The 25,180-nt window shown below is 41.7% G+C and overlaps 1 protein-coding gene across 1 annotated transcript in view; it reads right to left on the bottom strand.

The window, feature by feature from the left end:
* The window catches only part of MMP20 (matrix metallopeptidase 20), a 61,291-nt gene that overhangs the window by 33,380 nt on the left and 2,731 nt on the right, over positions 1 to 25,180 (bottom strand). The window contains exons 2-6 of the mRNA XM_068989096.1: positions 20,127 to 20,374; positions 15,874 to 16,022; positions 12,938 to 13,063; positions 11,995 to 12,156; positions 9,140 to 9,281 (exon numbers count right to left, since the gene is read on the bottom strand). Of these exons, the coding sequence (XP_068845197.1) occupies positions 9,140 to 9,281; positions 11,995 to 12,156; positions 12,938 to 13,063; positions 15,874 to 16,022; positions 20,127 to 20,374 (827 nt within the window). The remainder of the gene's footprint in view (positions 1 to 9,139; positions 9,282 to 11,994; positions 12,157 to 12,937; positions 13,064 to 15,873; positions 16,023 to 20,126; positions 20,375 to 25,180) is intronic.

Here is a 25,180-nt window from a genome sequence, read left to right as displayed (position 1 = left end):
AGGTTCCTTAAAAAACTAAAAATACAGCTATATATAATCCTGCAATTCCACTCCTGGGTGTATATCTGGGGAAAACCAATTTGAAATAATACATGCACTTTGATATTCACTGTGGCACTGTTTACAAAAGCCAAGACATGGAAGCAACATAAGTATCCATCAACAGATGAATGGGTATGAAAGATGGAATATATATATATATATATACATATATATGTATATAAGGGAACATTACTCATCCATGAAACAAATGAAATAATGCCATTTGTAGCTACATGGATGAACCTAGAGATTATCATACTAAGTGAAGTAAGCCAGACATAGATAGACAAATATCATATGATATAGGTTATATGTGGAATCTTAAAAGACTGATAAAAGTTACTTACATACAAAAAGAATCAGACTCATGGATATAGCAAACAAATTTATGGTTATCAAGGGGAAAGGGAGAGAAGGATAAAATAAGAGTTTTTGATTAACATATACACACTATTATATATAAAATCGATAACCAACAAGGACCTACTGTATAGCACAGGGAACTATACTCAATATTTTATAATAATCTATAACAGAAAAGAATCTGAAAAAATATATGCATGTATAACTGAATCACACTGCTGTATTCTTTAAACTAACACAACTGTAAACCAACTAAGTGTGTTCAGTTGTGTCTGACTCTTTGCAACGCTATGGACTGCAGCCCACTAGGCTCCTCTGTCTATGTGATTTTCCTGGCAAGAATACTGCGTTGCCATTTCCTGGTCCAGGATATCTTCTCAATTCAGGGAAAGAACCCACGTCTCCTGCTTCTCCTGCATTGCAGGTAGATTCTTTTCTACTGAGCCACAAGGGAAACCCAGTATACTTCAATTTAAAAAAAAAAAAGAACAATTGCAGGATATTTTGAAAATGGTAGTGAAATAAACAGATCATATTAATAATGTGTAATCTGATCTTAGGTAAGGAGGGCAAAACAATGGAGTTTATTGATATTAAAGACTCGCTGATAGATATTTAACTGCATTGTTTAGCCAGGAACCGAAGCTGTATCTGGAACATAGTTGGGCTCAATAAATATTTGTTGACTAGATAGATAGATGTCACAGTTATGTAAGTCATCAGGTTTGAGCAGAAGTCACTGGTAACATTCCTGTTGCTTGCGGCCAGTCCTGTGAGCTCCTTGTGGCAGGGTCGTGTATTATTCATCTAAGTATTCTAGGGATCAGCAAGTCCTGGCATATCTGGGGCTTGGGTCAAGTCTGTTAAGCTTTTTATCCTTTTTTTGTTGTTGTTGGACCCCTCTGTCTTCGTTCCCCACCTGCTTGACTGATCCTCTTGGTCTTTCCTTTCTAGGAGACACAGTCACCTCTTTGCTGACTGTAATCCAGCAAGAGTTGATGGGTCCTTTCATTTTCCACTCTCTTCACCCCTGACTTTCCTTGACTCTTCTCTGTCACTCTGTACCCTAGTTTCAGGAGGAGGGGGTGTCTTTTTTCTGTCAGTCTTTTGATGCTGAGTTGAATTGATGCTTCTCTTCCCTGAGAATGGGCACTGTGGTGCAGTGAAAGAAGCAACGGGTGCTTGAGACCTTATTTTATTATTGGATGTGTGACCTTGTATGAGTCACTTAATTTTTCTGAGGCTAAATTTCTTCTTGTCAAATAAAAATGAAAATAATAATAATAACTGCTAACATTTCAAAGGATCAATCGAGACAATGCATATAAAAGTGTTTTATAAACTCTGGACTACTCTTACAATTATTTGTAAATACTTTAATAAGACATGTTTTCACCCTACAAATTTATTAATTATGTAAAACTTAGAGTTTATGAATAGAACTACATTTTCTTCTAAATTTTTCTCATTAATATAAAATTTTGTCAGGGGAAACTTTGAAATACAAACAATCACATCATTGGTCAAGAAGGCATTCATTTGTGGGAAGCTCGCTAACCAGGGTTGTTTATATCAGGAGGTTTAAGAGGCCAAGAATCAGACATGCATCATCCATCTCACTGAAACCAAGAAAAACAGAGCTTATAATATTAAAATCCTACATGTAGATAGTGGTTAAAACAGTGAAAACTATTCATTGTGTCCTTAAATTAAGTGTATATATCCATCTGTGGAGCCTATGGAGATTCGTATTTTAAGCCACAACTTATGAAGATGTAAAGAACCTCATCCTTAGTCAGAAGGAGGGATTTCAGAAGAAATGACAGTGAATCAGCAATCTTTGTACACCTTCTGCCTCTTTGAATTCATAATACATAACAGAGAATCAATCTAAGTAAATACAATGCCATGTGTTGACTTTCAGTGATGCAATCTTATAGCCAGAAAAGAAATATCCTCAGGGAGACTGAAGGAGGAAGACTTCCTCTTTAGTTGTGCATGCTTTCCTCAAGCCCATGAAACTCTGGAAAATGCTAGGTTCCAATGGACTCATCTATTAATAATAGGAGAGGGTACTGATTTTATTGTCTCTCCTTCTGATACAGCTTTTCATTTCTTTCTCAACAGCTCCTTTTTATGCCTTCAAATGTTCCCAGGTATTTCTCAGAGCGAAAAATCCTCATTTGACTCTCCTGCCTCTTTCAGTTATTGTCTTAACTCCTTGTTATTAACAAGATTTTCAAATGAATGATTTGAAAATGAATGATTTATACCATCACTCTTTGTGCATGTATGCTAAGTTGCTTCAGTCTTGTCCAACTCTTCATGACCCTAGGAACTGTAGCCCTCCAGGCTCCGCTGACCATGGGATTCTCCAGCCAGGAATACTGGAGTGGGTTGCCAGGCCCACTTCCAGGGAGTCTTCCTGACCCAGGGATCAAACCCTCATCTCTTCTGCCTCTTGCACTGGCAGGGGGCGTTCTTTACAACTAGGAAGCCCACCATTACCCTTTGCCTTTTCATTCCTCAGGATCTGGGTTCACTCCTTGTTGTTTAGTCGCTAAGTTGTGTCTGACTCTTTTCAACCCCATGGACTATAGCCTTCCAGGTTCCTTTGTCAGTGGGATTTCCTCAGGCCAAAATAATGGAGTGGGTTGCCATTTCCTTCTCCAAGGGATCCTTCCCATTCAGGGATTGAACCCGCATCTCCTGCATTAGCAGCCAGGTTCTTTACCACTGAGCCACCAGTTTAGCCTGAACTGTACTGCTAAAACTATAGTCCTTCATCATCCCGACAGTCAGTCCTGTTCTTCAGTTTCTGACCTGGTGACCTCAGCAGCACTGTACACTACTGATCTTTTTTTTTTTTTTTTTTTTAAGAAAAAGACAATCCTCTTTTCCCTGATTTATCTGGGGTTCCATTATAACAATTCTGTCTCTGATGTCAAGTAGACCTAGGTTAAAACTCTAGCTGGGAAAAAGAACGTGGATTAAAGGAGCAGATGTCTATAAAATGCTTAGGATAACATAGCACATGGTAAAGGATCATGAAATGTCGGAATTTATAATGAATAATATTATAAGAGTTTATCTAAAATTGAATTTTTCTTGATGCATCTAAATCTTTTTGATTTTCTTATCTAAGTGAGTGATGCTGCTACCTTCGACTCTCCTTTTCCATTGTTCTCATCAAATCAGTGTCAAGGTCCTGCTGGTGACTTTTTCAAGATGCCTCTTACATTTGTCCTTCTCTTCAATCCCTACTTGCATGACCCTGAAACATATTTTTCTTTCCATTACTATATGCAATACATAACATCTTTCAGAATGTAACAATTAGTCAATCAGTCAGGGATTTACAGATGTTTTAAAATAAAGAACCCTATTTTGAGAACAAAACAGCATGTGGAGAAGCCTAGCAGACATTTCTGGGGACCTGGATACTCAAGAACCTCCTCCTCCTTGTGGCTCTTCACCCAATCTGCAGGCCCAGGGCCCAGGGACATCGCAGCTTTTCTTACTCACACAGATGCATTCCAGTCAGAAGGCATTCATTCATTCAAGTCAAGATTCAACATTCTCTTGACAGTTCATAGGGTTACATAGCCTCACAGCTATGAGGCTTTCTATGTGAGTGATAGACTGTGCTGGGGTTTCAGCAGGCCTGGGTTACAGAGCAGGTTTTCTGGGCTGAGAGTCCTGGGCCTGTCTTTCTTGTCTCCAAAATGAAGGATTTGGACACAATCAACCTTTAGGCCTATTCTACATGTGAAATGCTATTATTCTTCTGAGATCTGAAGCTGATAGACATATTCTTGATCTTATCATTAAAACTGTATCATGTAAAATCCAGAATAAGAGAAGGCATACAAATATCATTTGGGTATGACTGCTGTTTCAGTCATTTCAAGGAAATCTGAGATAACCTTAATATTTTGTTATTTATTATAAAGAGTAAATCTATGTGAATTAAATATGTGTGTGTGTGTGTGTGTGTGTGTGTGTGTGTGTAGCTGACGTTTCTCTTCAAACAGAACATTTGAATGGACCCATATCCATTTATACACTGTGGAGAATGCGCAGCAGTCTCACAGTGACTTTAAAAGGCACTGCAATCATGCTTTGGAAACAAACTGTGCGGTTATTACATGCACAGCCTGAAATGTCTCATCAACAGATTATTGTTAGTGATGGGGAATTCCAGGCTGGCGGGTGGGAGAGAACAGGCTGGGAACGCTTTCACATAGCCCCCAGGTTGCCATGCTGGCTGTGGCTGAAAGAATCCTTTGTTCTTTGTCCAGGCTTAGCAAGCCCTTGGGGACTTCTGGTGATGGGAGGTAGGGGATCAGGGCGATGCGAGTCCAGCTCTGCATGGCACCCACAAGGCGGCAGGGCAGGGCAGTTAGGAGCCCAGCCTCTGGCACAGGACTGAGGGTGTGGGCCCCAGCTTCAAACATGACCAGCCTTGTGAGCGTGAACAAGTTGTTCATCTTTTTTATGTCTAATAAAAAGGCAGTAATAACAATTCATACCTTACAGGGCTGCTGTAAGGAGTTGATAACAAAATGCTTAGCACCGAGTACTGAACACATTGAAGTCACAACAAATATCAGGCAACATCTGCTTTTGCAAAGGAGGAAGAGAGGTTCAAGGTCCCATGGCGGGTTAGTGGCAGCTCCAGTGCTAAAAGGGTACCACTACTGGCTTCCCGTCCTCTTTCTAGTTCTTCCTAGTTCTTTGGAATTATCTGCCCTTACAACAATAGCTCCTTAGATACTGAGTGGAAGAAGATGAGAAGGCGATGGTTCCCCTAATTTCTTCCCTGTTTACCCCTTTCTAAATGTCCCTTATATCTATGCTTCTCTTTCTATTCTCTTACCACTCTCAGTATTTACATTTCATTTACATTTGGTATTTCATCAAAGGATGAAATTAGTTGTCCAATTAGCTGTTAGCGATTGTTGAATGCTCATAGTTTGATAAATAGAAGTTTAAAAAGTGTTTCCTTTGGTTTTTAAAGAAAATATAATTGTGTGAAAGGGCTATCTTTGACTTCACTGTCTCTTGCCTCGATCACAACCACTAATAATACCAAAAGAAGAAGTTACTTGCTGTGCTGGGGCACAAGTCCTACACCCCTCATCAGGACAGCGCAGAGTCAGATGGAGCAGACGTCACCTTGCATGGTGTCTGGGGCTCTCCTGCTCTGCACCTTGCCTATCACTCCTGGGTCAGTGCCTACTGATTCCACTTTGGTTTCTTTCCTTTTCAGTAACAAACAATAAAAACAAAGTAAATAATCAGCAAGTCTTAAGAAAAAAGAATCAATCAAAACAGGTAGCAATTAAAAATACCTCTGGTTGTTTCCAAGCCTTAACCCATTGTATATATTTTTGACTCCCTCTCCTAAATATAGGAACTGCCTTTTATTGAGTGCTCACAAGTTTGGCGCATGACTTGCCCAGTGTCACCTGATCAGTAGGAAGCATAACCAGAATTCAAATCAACTTAGCCTGAGGCTAAAGCCTAGATTTCTGGGTTTTCCTCTCACTTGCTTTGAAAAGTAGACACCCATCCATTGCTAAAAATTTAGTTCAGCTGTGTCCAATTTTTAAAAATTGGAAACAATACAGATGTTCATTAGTTTGGGACTGGTTAAATAAGTAAGGATAGATCTATACACCGGGATAATATACACATATATTAAATAAAGATGAAAATTAAAGTTCATTGACATGGAAAAATGAGATAACTGAGTGAAAAAATTTGCAAATCAGCACATCCAGCACATTACAAAGTCTTACTTTTGTGGATATCCCTGTTTCCCTCTCATATTTATGATAAATCTCTACCCAGAGAAGAAGTCTGGAAGGATATTCAATAACATGTTTAACAATATGATTACTCTGTATTATGGGCTGAATATCTGTGTTTTCCCATCATTCATTGTAACCCCCAGTGTGATGGGACGAGTGGGAGGTGATTAGGGCTTGATAAAGTCACGAGGGTGGGGCTGATGGAATTAGTGTGCTTTTATAGAAAGAGACACCAGAGCCTTTTCTCTGTCTAAATACATCCATGGCACAGTGAGATGGCAGTGCTGTTTGGCTGTTTCTTTCCCTCATCTAACCTTAAGGTGTGCAAAGGCCAGGGGACTGTTGATCTGTCTTTACAGGCCCAGGTACTGTGACGGGGTTAGCACCCTACACACTTCCAATGAAGAAAAAGAATAAGTAATGTCACACATGCTTATGCCTGAGCTACCTCTGCCTGTTCTGATGTGGTTGAATTCTGTCCCCAGTAAAGGGAGGAGTGGAGGTGAGAGTTGGGAGGTCTCTTTTTTGTCCAAGGAGAGAAGTAATTACAGAGTAACTGGTAGCCATGTTCCCAGAGACAGCACAGTGGGAGGGAAATAGGAACAATACAACTTTAATTCATGAGCTTTCCGACAAGTCTTCATGCTTAGCCTTAGTCACTGTCTACTTCTCACGGGGCTCCCAGCTGTGGCTGGTGAATCCCTCCAGCTTGGCTTTCTGCACCACTTCCCTCAGCCTCACTCAAGCACAATGGTTGGAGCTTTTATTACTTTGTTTTTATCAGTGACAGAAAATAATAAAACTATCCAAAACACTGACATCTGTCCAGGTGTTACTACCCACACCAACTATTCTCATGAAGCAGACTGCTCTCTTCTCTATTTCAAGGCATTTATGCCTAGGAATAGTTACTATTGGTACTAGTCAACCACACTTAGCATTCCTTCATGTCTGCACACCTGCATTTTAAAAATCCATATTATTTGTAGGCTCTGGGTCTACTCTTCATAACTATAAACAAGACACCTTTCAAATGGGCAGCTTATTTAAAGCTTTACTCTTTATTTCAACCTCACTTACTATCAGAAGCCTACAGCTCATAGATAGGCCTTCCCTTAAAGGATTTTTCTCCAAAGATTGAATTATCAAAATTGCTAACACATTGTATACTAATGCCTGCACCCGATTAATAAGACTCACTGCCACTTTCTTAGCAGCTTCCCAAAGTATTCAAATTATTTTTCTTCATGTGTCTAGAAGAATTGCATTTTCTGACTCTAATTTTAATAAATGAAAATAATCCTCTCCTAATTGATTCTATTAAATGTCTTTTAGTCAGAAGCATTTTCACTAGAATTTTTACTTCCAACAAGATTACTCCAACAACTATTGACATATAACTGCCCTACCACCTAAAATGAGCAGCTTCGCTGTAACTCTCTCAGGTTTTATTCTAGTACTTGAATTTAACTTTATAACACAAAACCTAAAATTTAATTCCCCTTTGTGTGTTAGTCATTCAGTCGTATATGACTCTTTGAGATCCCCCCAGACAGTAGCCCACCAGGCTTCTCTGTCCATGGGATTGTCCGGGTAAGAATATTGGAGTGGGTTGCCAGTCCCTTCTCCAGGGGATCTTCCCTACCCAGGGATCAAACCCAGATCTATAGCATTGTAGGTTTCTTTACCGACTGAGTCCCCAGGGAAGCACCTGCTTGAATTTTCCAACCTCTTCAGATTTTTCCAGTTATCACTCACTGCCTGTCACCATCCATCCACCTTTCAGCAAGCCAAAAATCATCATCATTATTATCACACTTAATTTGGCTAGAAAAATGTATTACCAAAGCCTACTTCCTATCTTCAAATAAAAATTTCCACATTAATTTCAAAACAAAAAGTTTTAATTTTCTCCTTTTCCCTTATTACACTAACGTTAAACTTACATCTACTTAATTTCCATGAGTAATCTCCATAACAAGAAAATTACTAAAAAATAAAGATCAACCACCAACCACCACTCATCATAGCTATATCTGCAGCTATTCCTATAGTATCTTCACTAAAAATCCAGCATCTCCAGTATCATAAATTACTCAGTCTCTTGTGCCATAAAAGTCAAATACAATGCCATCTCATTGTTTTTTATAACTCACAGATCTACTGAAACTTATATTAATAAGCCCAAAAGAAGCATTCCTAAAACAACAATAATAGAAACTCAAATGTCAGGGTATTCTTTTAGTAGCTATAGCTGTGGTATAACAAGAAGTCACCAATATTCCCTCTCTTTCTGAGATTTCTGACAACTGACAGCTGAAAAGTCAAGAGGCCTTGAGAAACAGGGCTTTAGGAAGAATACTAAGTTTAGAGCTCTCCACCCATCTATCTATGCTCCTGATTATCCATCTGTGACTCCACCCATCCACGCAACAACCTATCTATCCATCTTTCCATCTACCCAACCCTCTTTAACAAATATTTATTGAGAATATACTATGGACTCTCAGGAGGGATACAGAGGTGAATAAAGTAGAAATCAGAGAAATCTGGGCTGATGTCATAACTCAGTCACTTAATACAGCTGTGTTACCTTGTAAAGTTTTGTGTTCTTTCGAGCTTCCATCTTCATCTGTAAATTTGGGATTCTAACTCTGCTTCACAGTGAACAAGATTAGAAGAAATACTGGACTTATATAGAAAACAGCCCAGTGGCAAGAGCATTGTAGGTACCCCACAAACAGTAGTTTCGGCGACTCTATGTCTCCCCAAAGACTCTTGCCTCCCATCCGACTGTCACACAGGACAGCACTTCTGCACGATCGTCACCCAAGGCAGCGGCAAGGTCTTCTCCGACAACGTGTGCCTGGGCATGCAGCTGAGGCCTGGTGAGAGCTGGGGGCAAGTGTCAGGCTTACCGGTCCCTGAAGAGCAGGAGCTCCTTCCCCAGCATCGTCACGGCATCGAAGGATAAGTTGGAGTCACAGAGGTCGGGGATGGACGGATTATGAGGGGGGCCGTGGGGCGCATTGGGCTTCCCTGGGAATGCTCTCCGAGGTCCTAGGATTCAAAGTGACTTGGTCAAAATGGTACCAGGAATGAAGTCTGTACACTTCTGCTCCAGGGACCCACTTCCAGTGCATATTACAAGGTCACAAACAGCGTGGTTGTTGATGACATGAGGACCTGGGTTTGAGTCCTGGCTTCATTAGTTGCTGACTCTTATGCTGGTGGTTCAGTCGCTAAGTCATGTCTGACCATGGCAACCCCATGGACTGTGGCCTGCTAGGCTCCTCGGTCCATGGGATTCTCCAGGCAAGAATACTGGAGTGGGTTGCCATTTCCTTCTCCAGGGGATCTTCCTGACCCAGGAGTCGAAGCAAGGTCACCTGCATTGCAGGCAGATTCTTTACCAACTGAGCTATGAGGAAAGACTTGTGTGATTCAGATAAATAATTCAATCTCTCTAAGCCTCCATTTCCTCATAGTAAAATAGGGAAAGGCAATGAAGGTACCTACCTCAGAAGGTTTCTGTGAGAATTAAATCATGCCTGAAAAGCACTTTTAGCAGAGTGCTTGACACACAATAAAAGTTCCCCAAAATGGCAGCTATTATTTTATTATTATGCAAATTTCTTTGATAGCTATGGGTGTTTGAAATTAGCAGTCTATTTTGAAAATGTCCTCTGGTTTTTTTTTTGGTTATTAAGTATTTTTGCTTTCAATAAGATTATGTCTTTCTTGTGTGTTTTCTTATTTTTTGAACAGCTTCTGGGTGTCCTGCCCTGTGCATAAGCTTTTTCTTAGGTGTCCAGGAGAGGCTGAGCAAATTCTTGGGGCCCTGAAGCACCATGGAGATGTTTACCTTTTAAAGGCATCTTCTAACAGATCCTCTTGGAACACAGGACCCAGCCCTTGGGGGAAATGCTATTGAGTTTTCATCTCCCGTTCTGTTCCTGAGGACTGTCTGCCAACTACAGAGGACTGATCTGGGGCTGCCTAAGCCACTGCTCCTGGCAGGTCCCTGTGCTGAATCGAGTCTTGTTACCATAGCTGGGGATCAGGGAAGGAGTGAGGCCAGGGGTGAGGTGGGTAAGACCCGGGTGGAGAAGGGTCAGCAATAGAATGAAGATCAGAGGTTGGGGTGAGGCTTTGGGAAAAGATCAGAAAGTGGAAACTGGTCGGATCAGAAACACACTGCCATTTTTTAACACTTACTAATCCTCCAAGCACTCTGCTGAAGCTCAGGGTGGTCAGCAGTAGGTGAGGCTTGTGCCTCTTGGCGTTATAAAACCATGTTTCTGTATTTTGTTCACTTGCGGAAAAACGGCCTTGTCAAAACATAAACTTCCTCTCCTGGCTGAGGAACAGTGGCTGTCAGAATGGTGGTGACGCTTCAGGGCACAAAGACCCATAAAGGGTAGGCACAGATCTGGAGTGGGTTCCTCTTGGGGACCACAGGAGAACGACATGACTACCCACTCTGGTGTTCTTATCTGGAGAATTCCGTGGACAGAAGCCGCTGTCCATGGGGTCACAAAGAGTCGGACATGACTTAGTGACTGAGCACGCATTCCCTGATGGCCACAGGAAGGGTTTTACACTGGAGCCCTAGCTTGTCATATGGAGAGATTCGCAGGTTTTTTTTTTTTTTCTGTCACTCAAGAGAGAAGCAGAACTGGCATAGATCCCACTCTGAAGGGAAATAGCTGGCTGAACACTTCTTGGGATGAAACTTGTCTTTTATGTGCCTCAGGTGAGATCTGCCTGCAGCTGTGTGTACCTACGTCTAAACAACAGATGAACTGGCCAGATGCGGGAAGGCAGGAGGAGCTGGGTTCTACAGACTCTTCTCTAGGCTGAGCGAAGAGCAGGAGTGCCTGCAAGTAAACACTGAATGAGCAGGTTCTGAGGCTTATGGGAAAGGCAGCTTCCTAGATTCTCCAGCTTTTTTACCCATCAAACAAACAAAATGTCAAGGTCTAGTGATGTTTCAAAATTTCTTCTCATGGATGAATGGACTTGACTTTCTGTTCAGGAAAATGGGATATAGAGTTCCTCATAATTCTTTATCACCTTTTAAAAAAATGCTAACATTTCAGATAATTTTGGATATTTTGGCATATAGTCTTTGAGCCTCAGCTTTCTCAACTATAAAATGCAGAAAACATTTTATATCCCTCAGGCTAGTGATGAGGATGATATGTGATGACTCATATGAACATGATTTGTAAACTGCAGATCAGCTATATGACTAAACGGTACAGTTATTACCATCAACATTACTATTTTTAGGAAGATAAGGTCCATTCCCTTCTCGAGAGGATCTTCCTGATCCAGGGATCAAACCTGGATTTCCCGCATTGCAGGCAGACTCTTTACTGTCTGAGCCACCAGGAAAGCCCCGAGATAAGATCACTTATTTGCAAATGGATAAACACTATATATATATGAACTATAAAAAAATCCATCCTTTTCCAATATCTAACCCCTGATCAACACTCAAAATACACACAAATGATTGTATTTGCTATGGCCATCGAGGGACCAATATGCTCTGGAAGGAAGATGTAAAATTTAAATATTCATCTTACAAAAGAAACCAATACTCATATATGGTAAATAAGTTTTTCCTAAGAGGGGATAGTTGGGGCTGTGGTTTCTAGCTTAATCTTCACCTTTGCAGGTTAATGGCTGGCAGAGTATACTTTGCCAAGAGACCAAATGCCTGTCATTCTCAGGGTCTGTACTCAAAAAAGTGTAGTTATTGTACCATACAGTGCCTGGATCCCCTTCACGTCGTCCTTGGGGAGATGGAACCCATAGGGATTCTGATACTTATAAGTTGGGTACATCAGTGCTGACGGGTCTGTGGAATGGGCCAGGCCCAGTGCATGGCCAAACTCATGAGCAGCAACGGTGAATAAATTGAAACCTAGATGATATGAGAGAGGAAAAGACAGCATCAACACAGAGTTTTCTTTTCACTATTTCCTGTCTTCACAGGAGACTTTATGCCAAATCATAGTTTATTCATTTTCTTTTCAGAACTGGGTTATTAAAATGTTGGTAGGGTGTTCTGGCACTTAGCTTTGCTGACTTTAGCCTAGTTCTTCCCCCCTTGGCGAGGAGCGGCTTCGGGTAGGGGACGATGGAAATGTAAATCCATTTATTTTGTTTATGGTCAGTGGTGCTCCGTAAAGAAGGGCTTCAGCACTAACAGTGGCAGCAATACCTAGATTTAGTCCATGCATGCTTTACTGGTTCCCTGTCTGCTCTCTTTTATCCACCCATGTTTCATACTGGAGAATTCCAGATGACATGCGTGATATTCTAGAAATTTCAACCCATCCCCATTGCACTTCTCAGTAAAGTACTAATTCTTCTCAGGTCATTTCTGAACGTAGCCTATTTCCAAGTACAAGTAAACAAAAAAGACTACGCAGTTGAAGGAAAATACTGCTGTGTGTTGAGTAGGGGATTGCTGTTTCTCGAGATTATACCCTGTGAACCAGAGAGCAGACAAATCTACAGCACAATTGAGGGTGGATCTTTTCCCTTATGGTGTTCCCTTTTGGATTTTTGGCTTACTTGTTTTTCCTAGCCAGCCCCCCTAGTTAAAGGGTGGCTTGGGACGTTGAACCTCAAGGTTTCATGATGGAGGCCCAGAAGAAGGTACAATATTTTCCAGGTTATGGTGAATTGTGCATATATACCATTCGTTCCCATAGTCCACTTCTCAGCATTGTCGAAATGTGTATCTCCTCCCAGGCCTTCTCCAGGTGCAAATGCATGGGCTAGAGTCCCTCGAGGCCCATCAAATGGATAGGAATCCCCGTGATCTAGACATATGGGGCAGAATGCCAACAGGATTTAGTCCTTCTAGCAAATTTTGAGGGGTACATGATATCACAGGGAATGGACAACTTTTTGAATAGCATTGGTATTTCTCATACAAATAGGTTTACTTTTCAATATTCATTTTTTAATAAGAGGAATCTCACATACCAATGAGTGACCTATTAAAACAATAAAAGTGATGTTTTGTGTTTTAAAGATAGTGAGCATTAAAATTTTTTTTTAATGTTCTTTTGTTATTGCATTTGTTGCACTGTCTATCAATTGGCACAAGGCCTACTGTAGACTATGAACATGCTGCAGATTCCAAAAGGAGAAAGGCAGATGGTTATTCAGCCACCATCTTATCCACTCACTGGACTGTGAACGTGTTGGCAGAGTGATTTCAATGCATTATTTAGGGGGTGGCAGTGAGGGAGGGACGAATTAGGAGTTTGGGATTAATATATACACATTTCTATGTATAAAATAGGTAACTGACAGTGAACTACTGTATAGCACAGGGAACTATACTCAACATTTTTGAGTATAGTATGGTGTAATAACCTATAAGGAAAAAAATCTGAAAAAGAACATATATATATGAATTACTTTGCTGTACAACTAAAACTAACACAACATTGTATATCAAATATATGTCAAAAAAATTGCTAACAAAAAACAAAACAAAAATACGATCTGGCTAAGACAGTGATAGTAAATTGGACAAGCGTGTGGTTTCTGTTTGTATGCTGCTACTGCTGCTGCTAAGTCGCTTCAGTTGTGTCTGACTCTGTGCGACCCCATCGACGGCAACCCACAGGCTCCCCTGTCCCTGGGATTCTTCAGGCAAGAACACTGGAGTGGGTTGCCATTTTCTTCTCCAATGCATGAAAGTGAAAAGGGAAAGTGAAGTTGCTCCATCATGTCTGAGTCTTTGCGACCCCATGGACTGCAGCCTACCAGGCTCCTGCATCCATGGGATTTTCCAGGCAAGAGTACTGGAGTGGGGTGCCATTCCCTTCTCCAGACAGTGTGAGCCAATTAATCAGAGTGCAATTACATTAAAACCTGCCTCATACTTTCTGTTACACACTGCATTATGGTAAAATGAGAGGTTGGTCACCCATTCTCTACTAATAGGCCAGCCTGTGATAGTAAAAAAAAATAAAATAAAAAATGACAAAGCAGAAGCTATTCAGAAAACACAATTCAAGGTAAACTAATGTTGTAACTGCTGCCTTTAAACACACCACAGTGACTGACTGCCCCACGATGCACATGTGTGGAGCCCAACACCTCCCATGAGGACATGGCCTGGGCCATGCATGTGAGCCCTGGGCAGCTGCTGTCTTTCCCACCCCCGCATCAGCTCCACCTGACTCAGGCATCCCCACACTTAAGACATCTTCCACAAGGTAAAGATGCATTCAGAACAAGTCTAATTCTTATTTTGCTTAGTGTTTAGTTTGGAAACACTTCTGATTTTTAAGTTTTAAAAATGATTTGTAGAGCCCAATATATTTTAAGGACATGTCAAAAAAGGAAAGAAAATTTCTCTGTAATTTTATTATACTTTCATGCATAAAACTCCTGAAAGCAACAGACATATTTATAAAATTACAGCTTTTAAAGCTTAATAGGCTTTTGTTTTAGTATCTGTATTTACTTAAGAGTTCATTACAAAATAATAGAAAAGGAGGAAGAATAAAATGAGGGATATTATACAATACATTTCATAGCTTTTCAGGATTTTGGTGGGAATACCTCGTTTTATTTAAACCCAACAAAACAAAGTTCTGGTGTGCCATTCCCCAAGTTTCAGGGCAGTGTTGTTTAATCAGTACATGCCCTGAGGTCCTGGTTAAATGGCAGCAGAGTGCCAAGTCCACTTGTTTTAGGGAACAGAGCACCAGCTTGAAAGATTGAGAGCCAGATGTTAACTCCATCACCCCCAAAGCTGCCCCAAGCCACACCGCCCTGCCGCTTCCCTGGGGGTGGGTGGCCTTGACCCTGCGGGAGGAGCGAGACCCACCGTGGGCCAGTCACCCCAGGGCCACCTCTCAAGGGCTCCAGCTCAGGACTTACTTGATTCTCTCTCCCAGCTTCTATACATGTCTCTCCCCAGTGACATCAGATTAAAATTAAGATAAAGACTTTAAAGAGGACACTTAGAAAGGTTATCTGTGAAGGGAAAGAGGCGGGGATACTCACCTTGACTCAGAAAGCTGAGAGGGAAAAGACTTAAACGGCCTTTCCTTCATTTACTACTAGACCCGTTTCTCTGAAACAGGGGCGAGTGAGGGACGGAGTGTGCAGGCTGGTGGCAGGCCTGGCAACTCCACCAAGAGGCGTCTGAAGCGTGGGCCAGACAGCAGCGGCAGCCGCCCTCCTAACCGCGCTGCCCGGGAAAGCTGCAGGAGCTCTGCGGGCCTGACCCTCAGAGAGGAGTCAGAGGGGCAGGTCCTCGGCTAATATGAAGGGGAGTGATGGACACCATCATGGGGCGGGGGTGAGGTCAGAGGGCCTCCCAGCCATAGAGAAGCTAAACCTGACAGAACTTGTCCCTGACGGGGCAATGCCACAGCGAAAATGGGTTATGCCTAGTCTGTTCTGTAGCTCAGTCATGTGGAGAACACCCCGGATCTGTTTTCTGACTAAATAAAGGTCGTGACTTTGCCACGATCTCAGCCTCTGGCCTTCACAGCTCTGAGAAGGAGCGTGCTGGTCACATGGATTAAACATTGTATGAGGAAAAGTACTGAAATATTTTTCCTCTGGAGTAATAGACAAAATCCAGGAAGCACCACAGTACCTCCGGTTTCAAAAGAGATCATAATGTCTGCTTCGCCCGCATTGACTCTGACAAAGTTCAGAGGGACGGCGCTGCTCCAGGCCCTCAGGGCCATCTCCATGGCTCTGTCCACCTCCGCAGGGGTCATGGAAGGGGTGTACTTGGATATTCTGTCAATACAGAAGCAACACATTTTCCTTTTAACAAGTGCTCCTAAGTGAAGAAAGTGAGAGTTATGTCAAGTTCATATTGAAAATAAAAATAGTGATAAAAATAGTGACCATAAATCTACAATTTAGAGATTTTTCTCCAAAATAATAATTCTTATTTTGCTTTCATCTTTATTACATTACTGAAACATGCTAACTTAAGAAAAATGAAGGGGGTGAAATGAAAAATTTGAGATTTCTGATGCTGAAACAATTTGACTTTTGTTGTTATTATTCATCACTAATTGGAAAGAATAATACCTGTGTAATTTTATGAGTAGCAAGAAGTCTGTTTTTCCTAAAGCGGTTTTAATTGAGAAGGAATCTTTTTCCCCTAAAGAGACCAAAATTTTTCAATTGTAAAAAATAAAGACAAAGAGTTTTGAGGTTTTTCAAATTCTTATTCAAAGACAAGCAGGTTTTCCCCAGGGCCATGGGGGAATGTTTTTTCTTAAAATAATGTACATCTTAAAAGAGGAAGTGCTAGCTTGTCACAAGGATGCTCACTTGGGCTGAAAAAGGCTCAAGTCTTTCTTTCATCAAGTCCTCCTCTGACAATGACACTGGAAGGCATAAAAGTATAGAGCATTTTGGATACAGTGGGTAGAGACAGTTGGTGTTTTTCTAGGATGTGCCACTTTGGAACCCAGGGGCTGGGGATTCTAAGCTGCCATAAAGGAAGGGGGGAAGAAAGGAACCGCAACCTGGGACCTTGGGCTCAGGTTGAATAGCGCGGGCAGAGTTAGAAGCCAATTCTGTAAATGTCCACCTTGAGAGCCAGACACATAGTCTACTTTTGCCAGGTCCTAGTCCTGGCTCTTGGACATAGTAGGTGCTTAGCAAACACTTGCTAAATGGATGAACTAATGAATAAAAGCTAGGCCCTAAAAAAGGGCCTGCTTAGTTGTTCTCAAAGTTTAGGACCTGTGGTAACAACTCAGAAAGCTTGTTAAACACACAAGTGCGATCAAGAAATCTGCATTTTAACAAGGGTCCCAGGCTATTCTGATGCAGGTGGTGCAGTCTCAGCCAGAAATCAACAGTGGTTGTCCCAGAGGCCCCAGAGGAAGGGACCATGTCCCACAGAGAGGAAGGGAAATAGCCAAACCCAGCAACTAAGAGGGAAGGAATAAGATCTCTCACTCCAGGAACTGGGCCCAAGAGGAGGGAGCTAGAGTGTCTAGAGGGGGAACCAGGACTCTTAAAGGGACCAGTTTAGTGTTTTCCGAATTTGCCACTCCCACAGCATCATATGAACCTGTGATTTGTCGTGGCTCTGTATAGTTAGCATCCCCCAATTCTCTCATATTGTAGATAGGTTATTCACCCCCACATAGCGGCCTGTGTGTGTTGGGCTGGAGAAAACAGGCATGGAGAAGGGATGGACCAGAAAGGAAGAGCATGTGGACAGAGGTCCTTGCCCAGAGGGTCTAGAGATCGATACCGCAGCAGTGATGGCAGCCGACGTTCTGGGAACACACGCTAAGGGCTGGACCCAGCCCCAGGCACTTTTCAGTGTGGTATGCCTGCTAACCCTCACAGCCACCTTCAGAGGTAACAGTATCACTCTATGTTTCATGACTAGTCAGGAACTGAGCCCAGTTCTTTATGGCTCCAAAGTTTATGCCCATAAGCTCTAGATTATATTTTATCTTTTTCAGTCCTCTGAGTGCTAAGTTGCTTCAGTCTGTCCAACTCTGTGCGACCCTATGGACTGTAGCCCACCAGGCTTCTCTGTCCACGGGATTCTCCAGGCAAGAATACTAGAGTGGGTTGCCATGCCCTCCTCCGGGGGGGTCTTCTCAACTTAGGCATTGAACCCCCATCTCTTACGTCTACCTGCTTTGTCTGGAGGGTTCTTTATCATTGCCACCAATGAAAGGAAGCCCTTTCAGTCCTCTGTGTGTGTGTTAGTTGCTCAGTCCTGTCCAATTCTTTACGACCCAAAGAACTATAGCCCAACAGGCTTCTCTGTCCATGGAAATCTCCAGGCAAGAATACTGGAGGGGATTGCCATTCCCTTCCTGCAAAGGCTCTTCCTGAGCCAGAGATCGAGCCCTGGTCTCCAGCATCACAGGCAGATTCTTTACCCTTTGAGCTACAGGGAAGTCCTTCCAGTCCTCTGGGCTATGTTAAAAGAAGTTATTCTGAGATCCAGTAGCTACACAGAGCTAAGGTAGTCTCTAGTTCCTTTTTTTTGGAGAAGGGGAGGGGAGGAGAAGGGGAGGGGAGGAGAAGGCGAGTTGTTCAGGAGGAAGTGGTTGGTCAGTGTGGGTGTGTTGAGGGGTTTTGGGGACTGCCCAAAGAGTATTACCGCAAGAATACTATACTTCAAATCCCAAGTTAGCTTGATCTATCCCCTTGTCTTTGCTGTGCGTAATCACAGACTACGGCTTCCCAGGTGGTGCTAGTGGTAAAGAACCTGCCAGCCAATGCAGGAGACATAAGAGAAGTGGGTTTGATCCCCGGGTCGAGAGGATCCCCCGGAGAAGGGCGTGGGAACCGCTATTCTTGCCTAGGGAATCCCATAGATAGAGGAACTTGGCAGGCTATAGTCCATGGCGTTGCAAGGAGTCGGACATAACTGAAGTGATTTACCACGAATGTAATCACATACGACGCACTCGGAAATGTTTAGAAAATGTTTACACAGTTTAGGAAATGTTTAGGAAAGTTTACTCAGTTTAGGAAAACTTCCTATGACACAGTTTAGGAGATGATGGGAAAGACTTCATGAGTTTATATAAAAATATAAAAATTTCCTCTCTTACCTCGTAATCTCGTGGGTGCTCAGTTTCTTTTAGGTGTTTGTTTTTTTTTCTTCCCCCCAAGAAAGATCTTTGAGGCTTTCTTACACTGCGGCAGAGACTAATAGCTGTATCCAGAGTGCCACCTTATGGACTCAAAGGCTCATAGCAGCTAACAGGTGGCCTAGAGGAATCATCTGATCTCTGCTTGGGTTTGGGCCCTCACTGGAGTGCGGGGGGCAGTGTAACAGCTGGCTCTGTAGCTACCCGCCTCCCCTCGCAGGGTTTGCTGATTACAGTATTGGAAACACTCTTCACTACGGCTCATTTCAGCTACCAGCCTGCCACCAGTGAATGTCAAGTTGGGAAGAGGTGAGCCGCAGCAGGCCATTTCCATCACACAGATAAGAGCTGTAACTCACCTCCCGAACATCGATAACAGTAAAATGCCCTATAATAATTAGGAAGCACCACGGTCGGTCTATCGGAGGTGGACCGAGTAGGGAGGGAAGCCAGCACTGGCCCGGCAAATGGATGCGGGCTGCGGGGCCAGAGTTCAGGCCTGAGACTCCAAAACACAGCACGGGGGTTGGTTCTGCCTGGGTGAGTCCTCTTGGATGATGCAGAATCCTTGTTCCCCCTCGGGCAGGAAGACATCGGAGGATGGCCGAGGAGGACCAGGCGGGAAACGGGGGAGCTGGGGCTCGGGGCGGCCAGCTCTCGCTTGGCCTTCGGGTCAGGCGCGGATGTCGCGGGCCATCCCTGGGTGACCTGGTAGCTCCTCCACATGCTGCCCCAGCTCTCTGCTTAGACTTGTTTCACATCTGTCACCCAGAGCTGCGGCCATTTGCATGTATTTCTCCCCAAAAGGCAGGGAAAATGATGTAATTAACCTTTTATCTCCAGAACTGAATGCCCAGACATTTAACAAATTGCCAACAAATTATTTTTGGAATTAATAAAAATTAATTTATTAGGTGAGCTTTACTTCTAATTTAGAAGATTGTTTTAAGAAAACTGATTGGTACCATCAGGTTATTAATCTTAGACAAGATTCATTTTCTTTATGGAAAAACGTGTTGTCTCTAAACTGGTAAAACTGTCATACCTAAAATGGCCACTCATTAGAACAATCTTGAGGTCATATTTTCTCGTCAATTCTCCATTGTCTAAAGAGTAGACCAAAAAAGTTCGCATTCTCTTTTATGATTGGGACGAGTCATGATTTTTATACACATCAGAAGGAAGATATTTTTAAAAGAAAAGAAGGAGAGGGAGGCTATTTCTCTCTGAATTTGGAAAGACTCGATCTCATTACCTGTATGTCAAAGTATTTTTTTTCCATTTGGGTTCACCTGGGAAGAGGCGATAGTCGGCCACGTCGGGAACTCCACAGCGAGGCCTCTTGATCACGTCCATCGTAGCTCGATCTAACTTCCCGGTGACTCGGAGGCCGAAGAACTCCTGCAGCTCCTTTATCTTTTTAACCGTGGAATTGCCTCCTCTTGCAACCATCTCCCCAATCTGGGGCCCTCCTTTCTTTGTGTAATACTTGTCAAGGTACGCCTGAAATGGAGAGGCAGGCTGACGTCTACAGCACAAGCTCTGAGCAACACTTATGCTCAGGTAAGACAGGACAGTATTCTTGTTATGCTAAAGACAGTCTGCACAGCATTTGCCACTTTTGAAAAAAAAAAATTAGATATACTTGCATATATAAAGCTTAGATAGAAAAGTCCAAGTTATTAACAACAATTATCTTGGGAAGTGGGATTTTAGATTTTTTTATTTGCATGCATTTTGTGCTTTTTCTACAATGAACTGCTATTTTAAGAGAAAAAAAAATATTAGAAAGAAAATAATGTGAACATTTTCCCCACAGCCCATTTATCTGTATTAAAGTCTTTAACAATTTGCAAAATAAAGACTATCCTATTTCCCTGTAAGCAACTATCAGTGTCGCCTTTTCATTATACACTGTGAAAGAGCAGTGTGTTCTTAACTCTGTGAGGCCACATAGTGCGGGCTCTCATTTTATGTGAAAGCAGTAGGTGTCAACCTGTTTCCTGACTGAGACTTTTAAATAATTTAGGTGTGTTCAATACGTGGGGTGTTTTTCAAGGGGGAGGTTTTCTAGGACTAACTGTTCCTTGAAGCAAATATTAGAAAATTAGACATAAATATAATGTTTTCATTTGCATTTAAAGGCTTAAAACCCCTAATATATCACTCAAAACACTGTATGACTTACAGGGTGAAGTGAATAACATAGTCACGCAAAGGCAGGTTTTGTGCCTGCTGTTGTCCTAGGAATTTCAGAAAGCAGCTAAAGATTTATATCTGTATTTTATTAAACATAAATGTTCATATTTATATAAGGTGTATGTTGTATATAAAATTATTTGTATATCATATGAACTAATTCAGAAACCATGTGTTTTATTATATTCTCTATAAACTATGTGTATCATTCATTTCCATTAAATATATTTATGTATAAGTAATAAAATATTGGAATGATCTTAATATCTAACAATAGGGAATGTATTAGATACATTATTATATATTGATTTGAAATAATACTAGGCCTCTGCTAATATCACATTTTTGAAAAATATTTAGTGGCATGTGTAATGATTCAATATAATGGCAATACACTGAGAAAAGCAGAAGTGAAACCTTTATACAGATTATAATCACAATTTCATACATAAACCAAATCATATAATGTATATGTATTATGTTCATATTTATTATATCTGTGTTAATATATCAATAATAATGTCAGCATGTATATTAACATTTAAAGTTAACATACTAATCAATACACTGATAATTAGCACATATAATTTAATAGAGTGAACATAAGTAACATAAATAATAGAAAGAAATATATCTGAATATTAATCTTGCTTATCTCTGGGTTGTAAAGTTATGGGTGACAATTTGTCTTTATCCTTTCCTATATCCCAAAGATTTCTGGTGTCAACATAAGCTGTAATTGTTAAGCAAAAAGTGAAAAGGAATAAGACTCACTTGTTTAGACAAGGTGCTCTGTGTCCTTACTGTGTCCTTCCTGTGGGCTCAACCAGCCCTTAGTCCTTGGCCTGCTTGTGAGCAGACCTCACTTCCTTGGTGGTTGTTCTTTGTAAAATCTTAGTGAGATAAGAACCCAAGAGGAGAAAAAGGGTGAGGGAGCCCTGGAACCCAGGAGAGGTGACCTGAAACAGAGGTGCGACTATTTGCTTTCATTTCCATGTCTCATTAAGCTATCTGATATACGCATTTATGTTTCTGATTCTTTTGGCAAGATGACGTTGATTCTCTGAGCTATTCTGTTTGCTCAAGCGGATGCTGTAGCCATACAAGGCTCATGGTAAGTCTGAATTACAGTCTTCAGAGGTGAGCTTTGTGTGGAGCTCCGTGCTCCATATGTTCTGAGGCTGTTTAAATTTCAAATATTTTGTTTCCTGTTAGATTATGTGTTACAGTTACACTCTAAACTCTAATTTTGATTTCACAAAATATGGTCCCATAAGAAGATGCTTTGGCCACCTGCTGCAAAGAACTGACTCATTTGAAAAGAACTTGATGCTGGGGACGACAGAGGATGAGATGGTTGGATGGCATCACCAATTCACTGGACATGGGTTTGAGTAAACTATGGGAGGTGGTGATGGACAGGGAGGCCTGGCATGCTGCAGTCCACGGGGTGGCAGAGAGTCAGACATGACTGAGTGACTAAACTGAACTGAAGAAGATGCTTAATATACATTAAGTGAAAAGAGATTTATCACTATTATTATTATAGTACAAGCCAAGTTTGTAAATAGAAATGTGTGTATATGAATACACACAGATATAGAGTGATAAACTAGGATGAGGTGAGGAAGTGGGTGGGGGTTGCCAAAAACACAGTGATCCAGAAAAATAATGTCAAAGGCAATATTTTTGGAAACAAATGTAAATTAAGGCCAAAAAAATATTAAAATTTTAAATAAAGATAGGATCCAAACTTTAGCAGTCCTTTGTCCTAGTCCCAGCCCTGAGTCATAGAAAGTATTCTGAAAAATATAGACTAAGAGATTAACAGTTTTTATATGTTGGTGATGGAATTAAGAATAATACTTTTAAAATCATAAATGTTATACATATATGTTTGCTATGAACATATAGCAATAAAATTTTTACAATAAAATGGTTCTTCTTCAGAATGCGCTTAAGAGGCTAGGCCTGCAGCTCAAGACGTTTAAGGCTAGTGATGTAAATAGGATGCAAACCGTCTTCAATGAAGTAAAGGTAGAATTGGAAACAATTTCTCCTTAGAGCACGAGGACTGGTTGCTGCAGTGAGCGGGTGAGCTGCTCCCCACTGGGTGCTCCCTCGGGATGCGGCTCTTACACGGATCCTATCTTTATTTAAAATTTTAATATTTTTTCCACCGTGAATTTTTGTGGCCTTAATTTACATTTTTTCCCCCAAAATATTGCCTTTGACATTATTTTCCTGGATCACTGTGGTTTTGGCAACCCCCACCCACTTCCTCACCTCATCCTAGTTTATCACTCTATATCTGTGTGTATTCATATACACACATTTCTATTTGCAAACTTGGCTTGTACTATAATAATAATAGTGATAAATCTCTTTTCACTTAATGTATATTAAGCATCTTCTTCAGCTCAGTGTATTTTCTGAAATATTTGTCACTTTTAAACATGATGTTTACGAACATATAAACATCAAAATTTTATTATGATATAATAATAAAATAAGAAGGAACCAAAATTTGAGTATGCTGCTAAGTCACTTCAGTCGTGTCCGACTCTGTGCAACCCCATAGACGGCAGCCCACTAGGCTCTCCCGTCCCTGGGATTCTCCAGGCAAGAACACCGGAGTGGGTTGCCATTTCCTTCTCCAATGCATAAAAATGAAAGTGAAGTCGCTCAGTTGTGCCCGACTCTCAGCGACCCCATGGACTGCAGCCCACCAGGCTCCTTTGTCCATGGGATTTTCCAGGCAAGAGTACTAGAGTAGGGTGCCATTGCCTTCTCCAAAATTTGAATATAATGGCAATTTAAAAATATCTTTATGCACAGAAAGTGAAACGGTAGTAAAGTCACCTGAATTTAACAATTTGTATTTGGAAGTTTTTAAATTTTTATTTTCTTCAACTTTTAAGTTAATAATGCTGCTTGCTGCTGCTGCTGCTGCTGTTAAGTCGCTTCAGTCGGATCCGACTCTGTGTGACACCAGGGACAGCAGCCCACCAGGCTCCTCTGTCCACGGGATTCTGTAGGCAAGAATACTGGAGTGGGTTGCCATTGCCTTCTCCATAAGTTCATAATAATGTGATAATAAAAGCTTCTATTATTTTGAGGACAACTTAGCCTGTATTAAATGTCATATTGATATTACTATTTAAAAACAAACAAACAATAGGCTAAAACTCTGGACGATGAGACTAATTATTTCATCTTTTCCCAAGCCTTTGTGATAATTAGCCAATGAGAATTGAAAAGATACAAGCGGGCATGAAATAAATCAATTAAAAACCTGTTTATCTTTGCAAGAATAGACTATTGTGTTCCTGGGTGGAGGAAGAGGTGACTAGCACTTGGAAACATTTCCTGCCTGGAGTTCCCAGGCACAGTTTGCCCGCTCTTGGTGAGCGGTTGAGAGAGAAGCGAGCAGGGTGGAGCCCCAGGCCCCGGTGTGTGCTGGCCTGACTCTGGACTCAGCGGTGTCCTCCTGCCATCTGGCCTGCTGCCCCAGGCTGCTGCACTTGCTCTTTCCTCTGCCTGGACAGCTCTGTCTCCAGATCTTCACACGACTGAGAAGGTCAGGTCCACGTAGTTCTTTACAGAGTTCAGGTTCATTGCAAATATCCCTTCCTCAGAAAAGCCTTCCTGGACTACTCAGGTGAGAATGCCCCCCTCTCCCTCCCTGGCCCTCGTAACTCTCTATCATCCTGGTAAATTTATTTTTTAATATCACATGGACACTTTTTGATTGCCTGGCTTGTCTCCTCCCAGCTCTTCCCACTCCTCCGTCATGCCCATGTCAGTGCTGGAAGAACAGGAACTTTACTTGTTTTGTGCACTGATGTTTCTCCAGTGCTTAGGACATACCTTGGCACATAGCATATAGCAAGTGAAAGGGTGAAAGTGAAAGTTGCTCAGTCGTATCCGACTCTTTGTGATCCCATGGACTATACAGTCCGTGGAATTCTCCAGGCCAGAATACTGGAGTGGGTAGCTTTTCCCTCCTGCAGGGGATCTTCCCGATCCAGGAATCAAACCCAGGTCCTGCATTGCAGGGGGATTCTTTACCAGCTGAGCCACCAGGGAAGCCCAAGAAAACTGGAATGG

This window comes from Capricornis sumatraensis, chromosome 16, assembly GCF_032405125.1.
Source record: "Capricornis sumatraensis isolate serow.1 chromosome 16, serow.2, whole genome shotgun sequence".
In the NCBI taxonomy this organism is placed as follows: Eukaryota; Metazoa; Chordata; class Mammalia; order Artiodactyla; family Bovidae; genus Capricornis; species Capricornis sumatraensis.
Note: the sequence above shows the minus strand (reverse complement) of the source record. Positions and strands in the feature narration are given on the sequence as shown.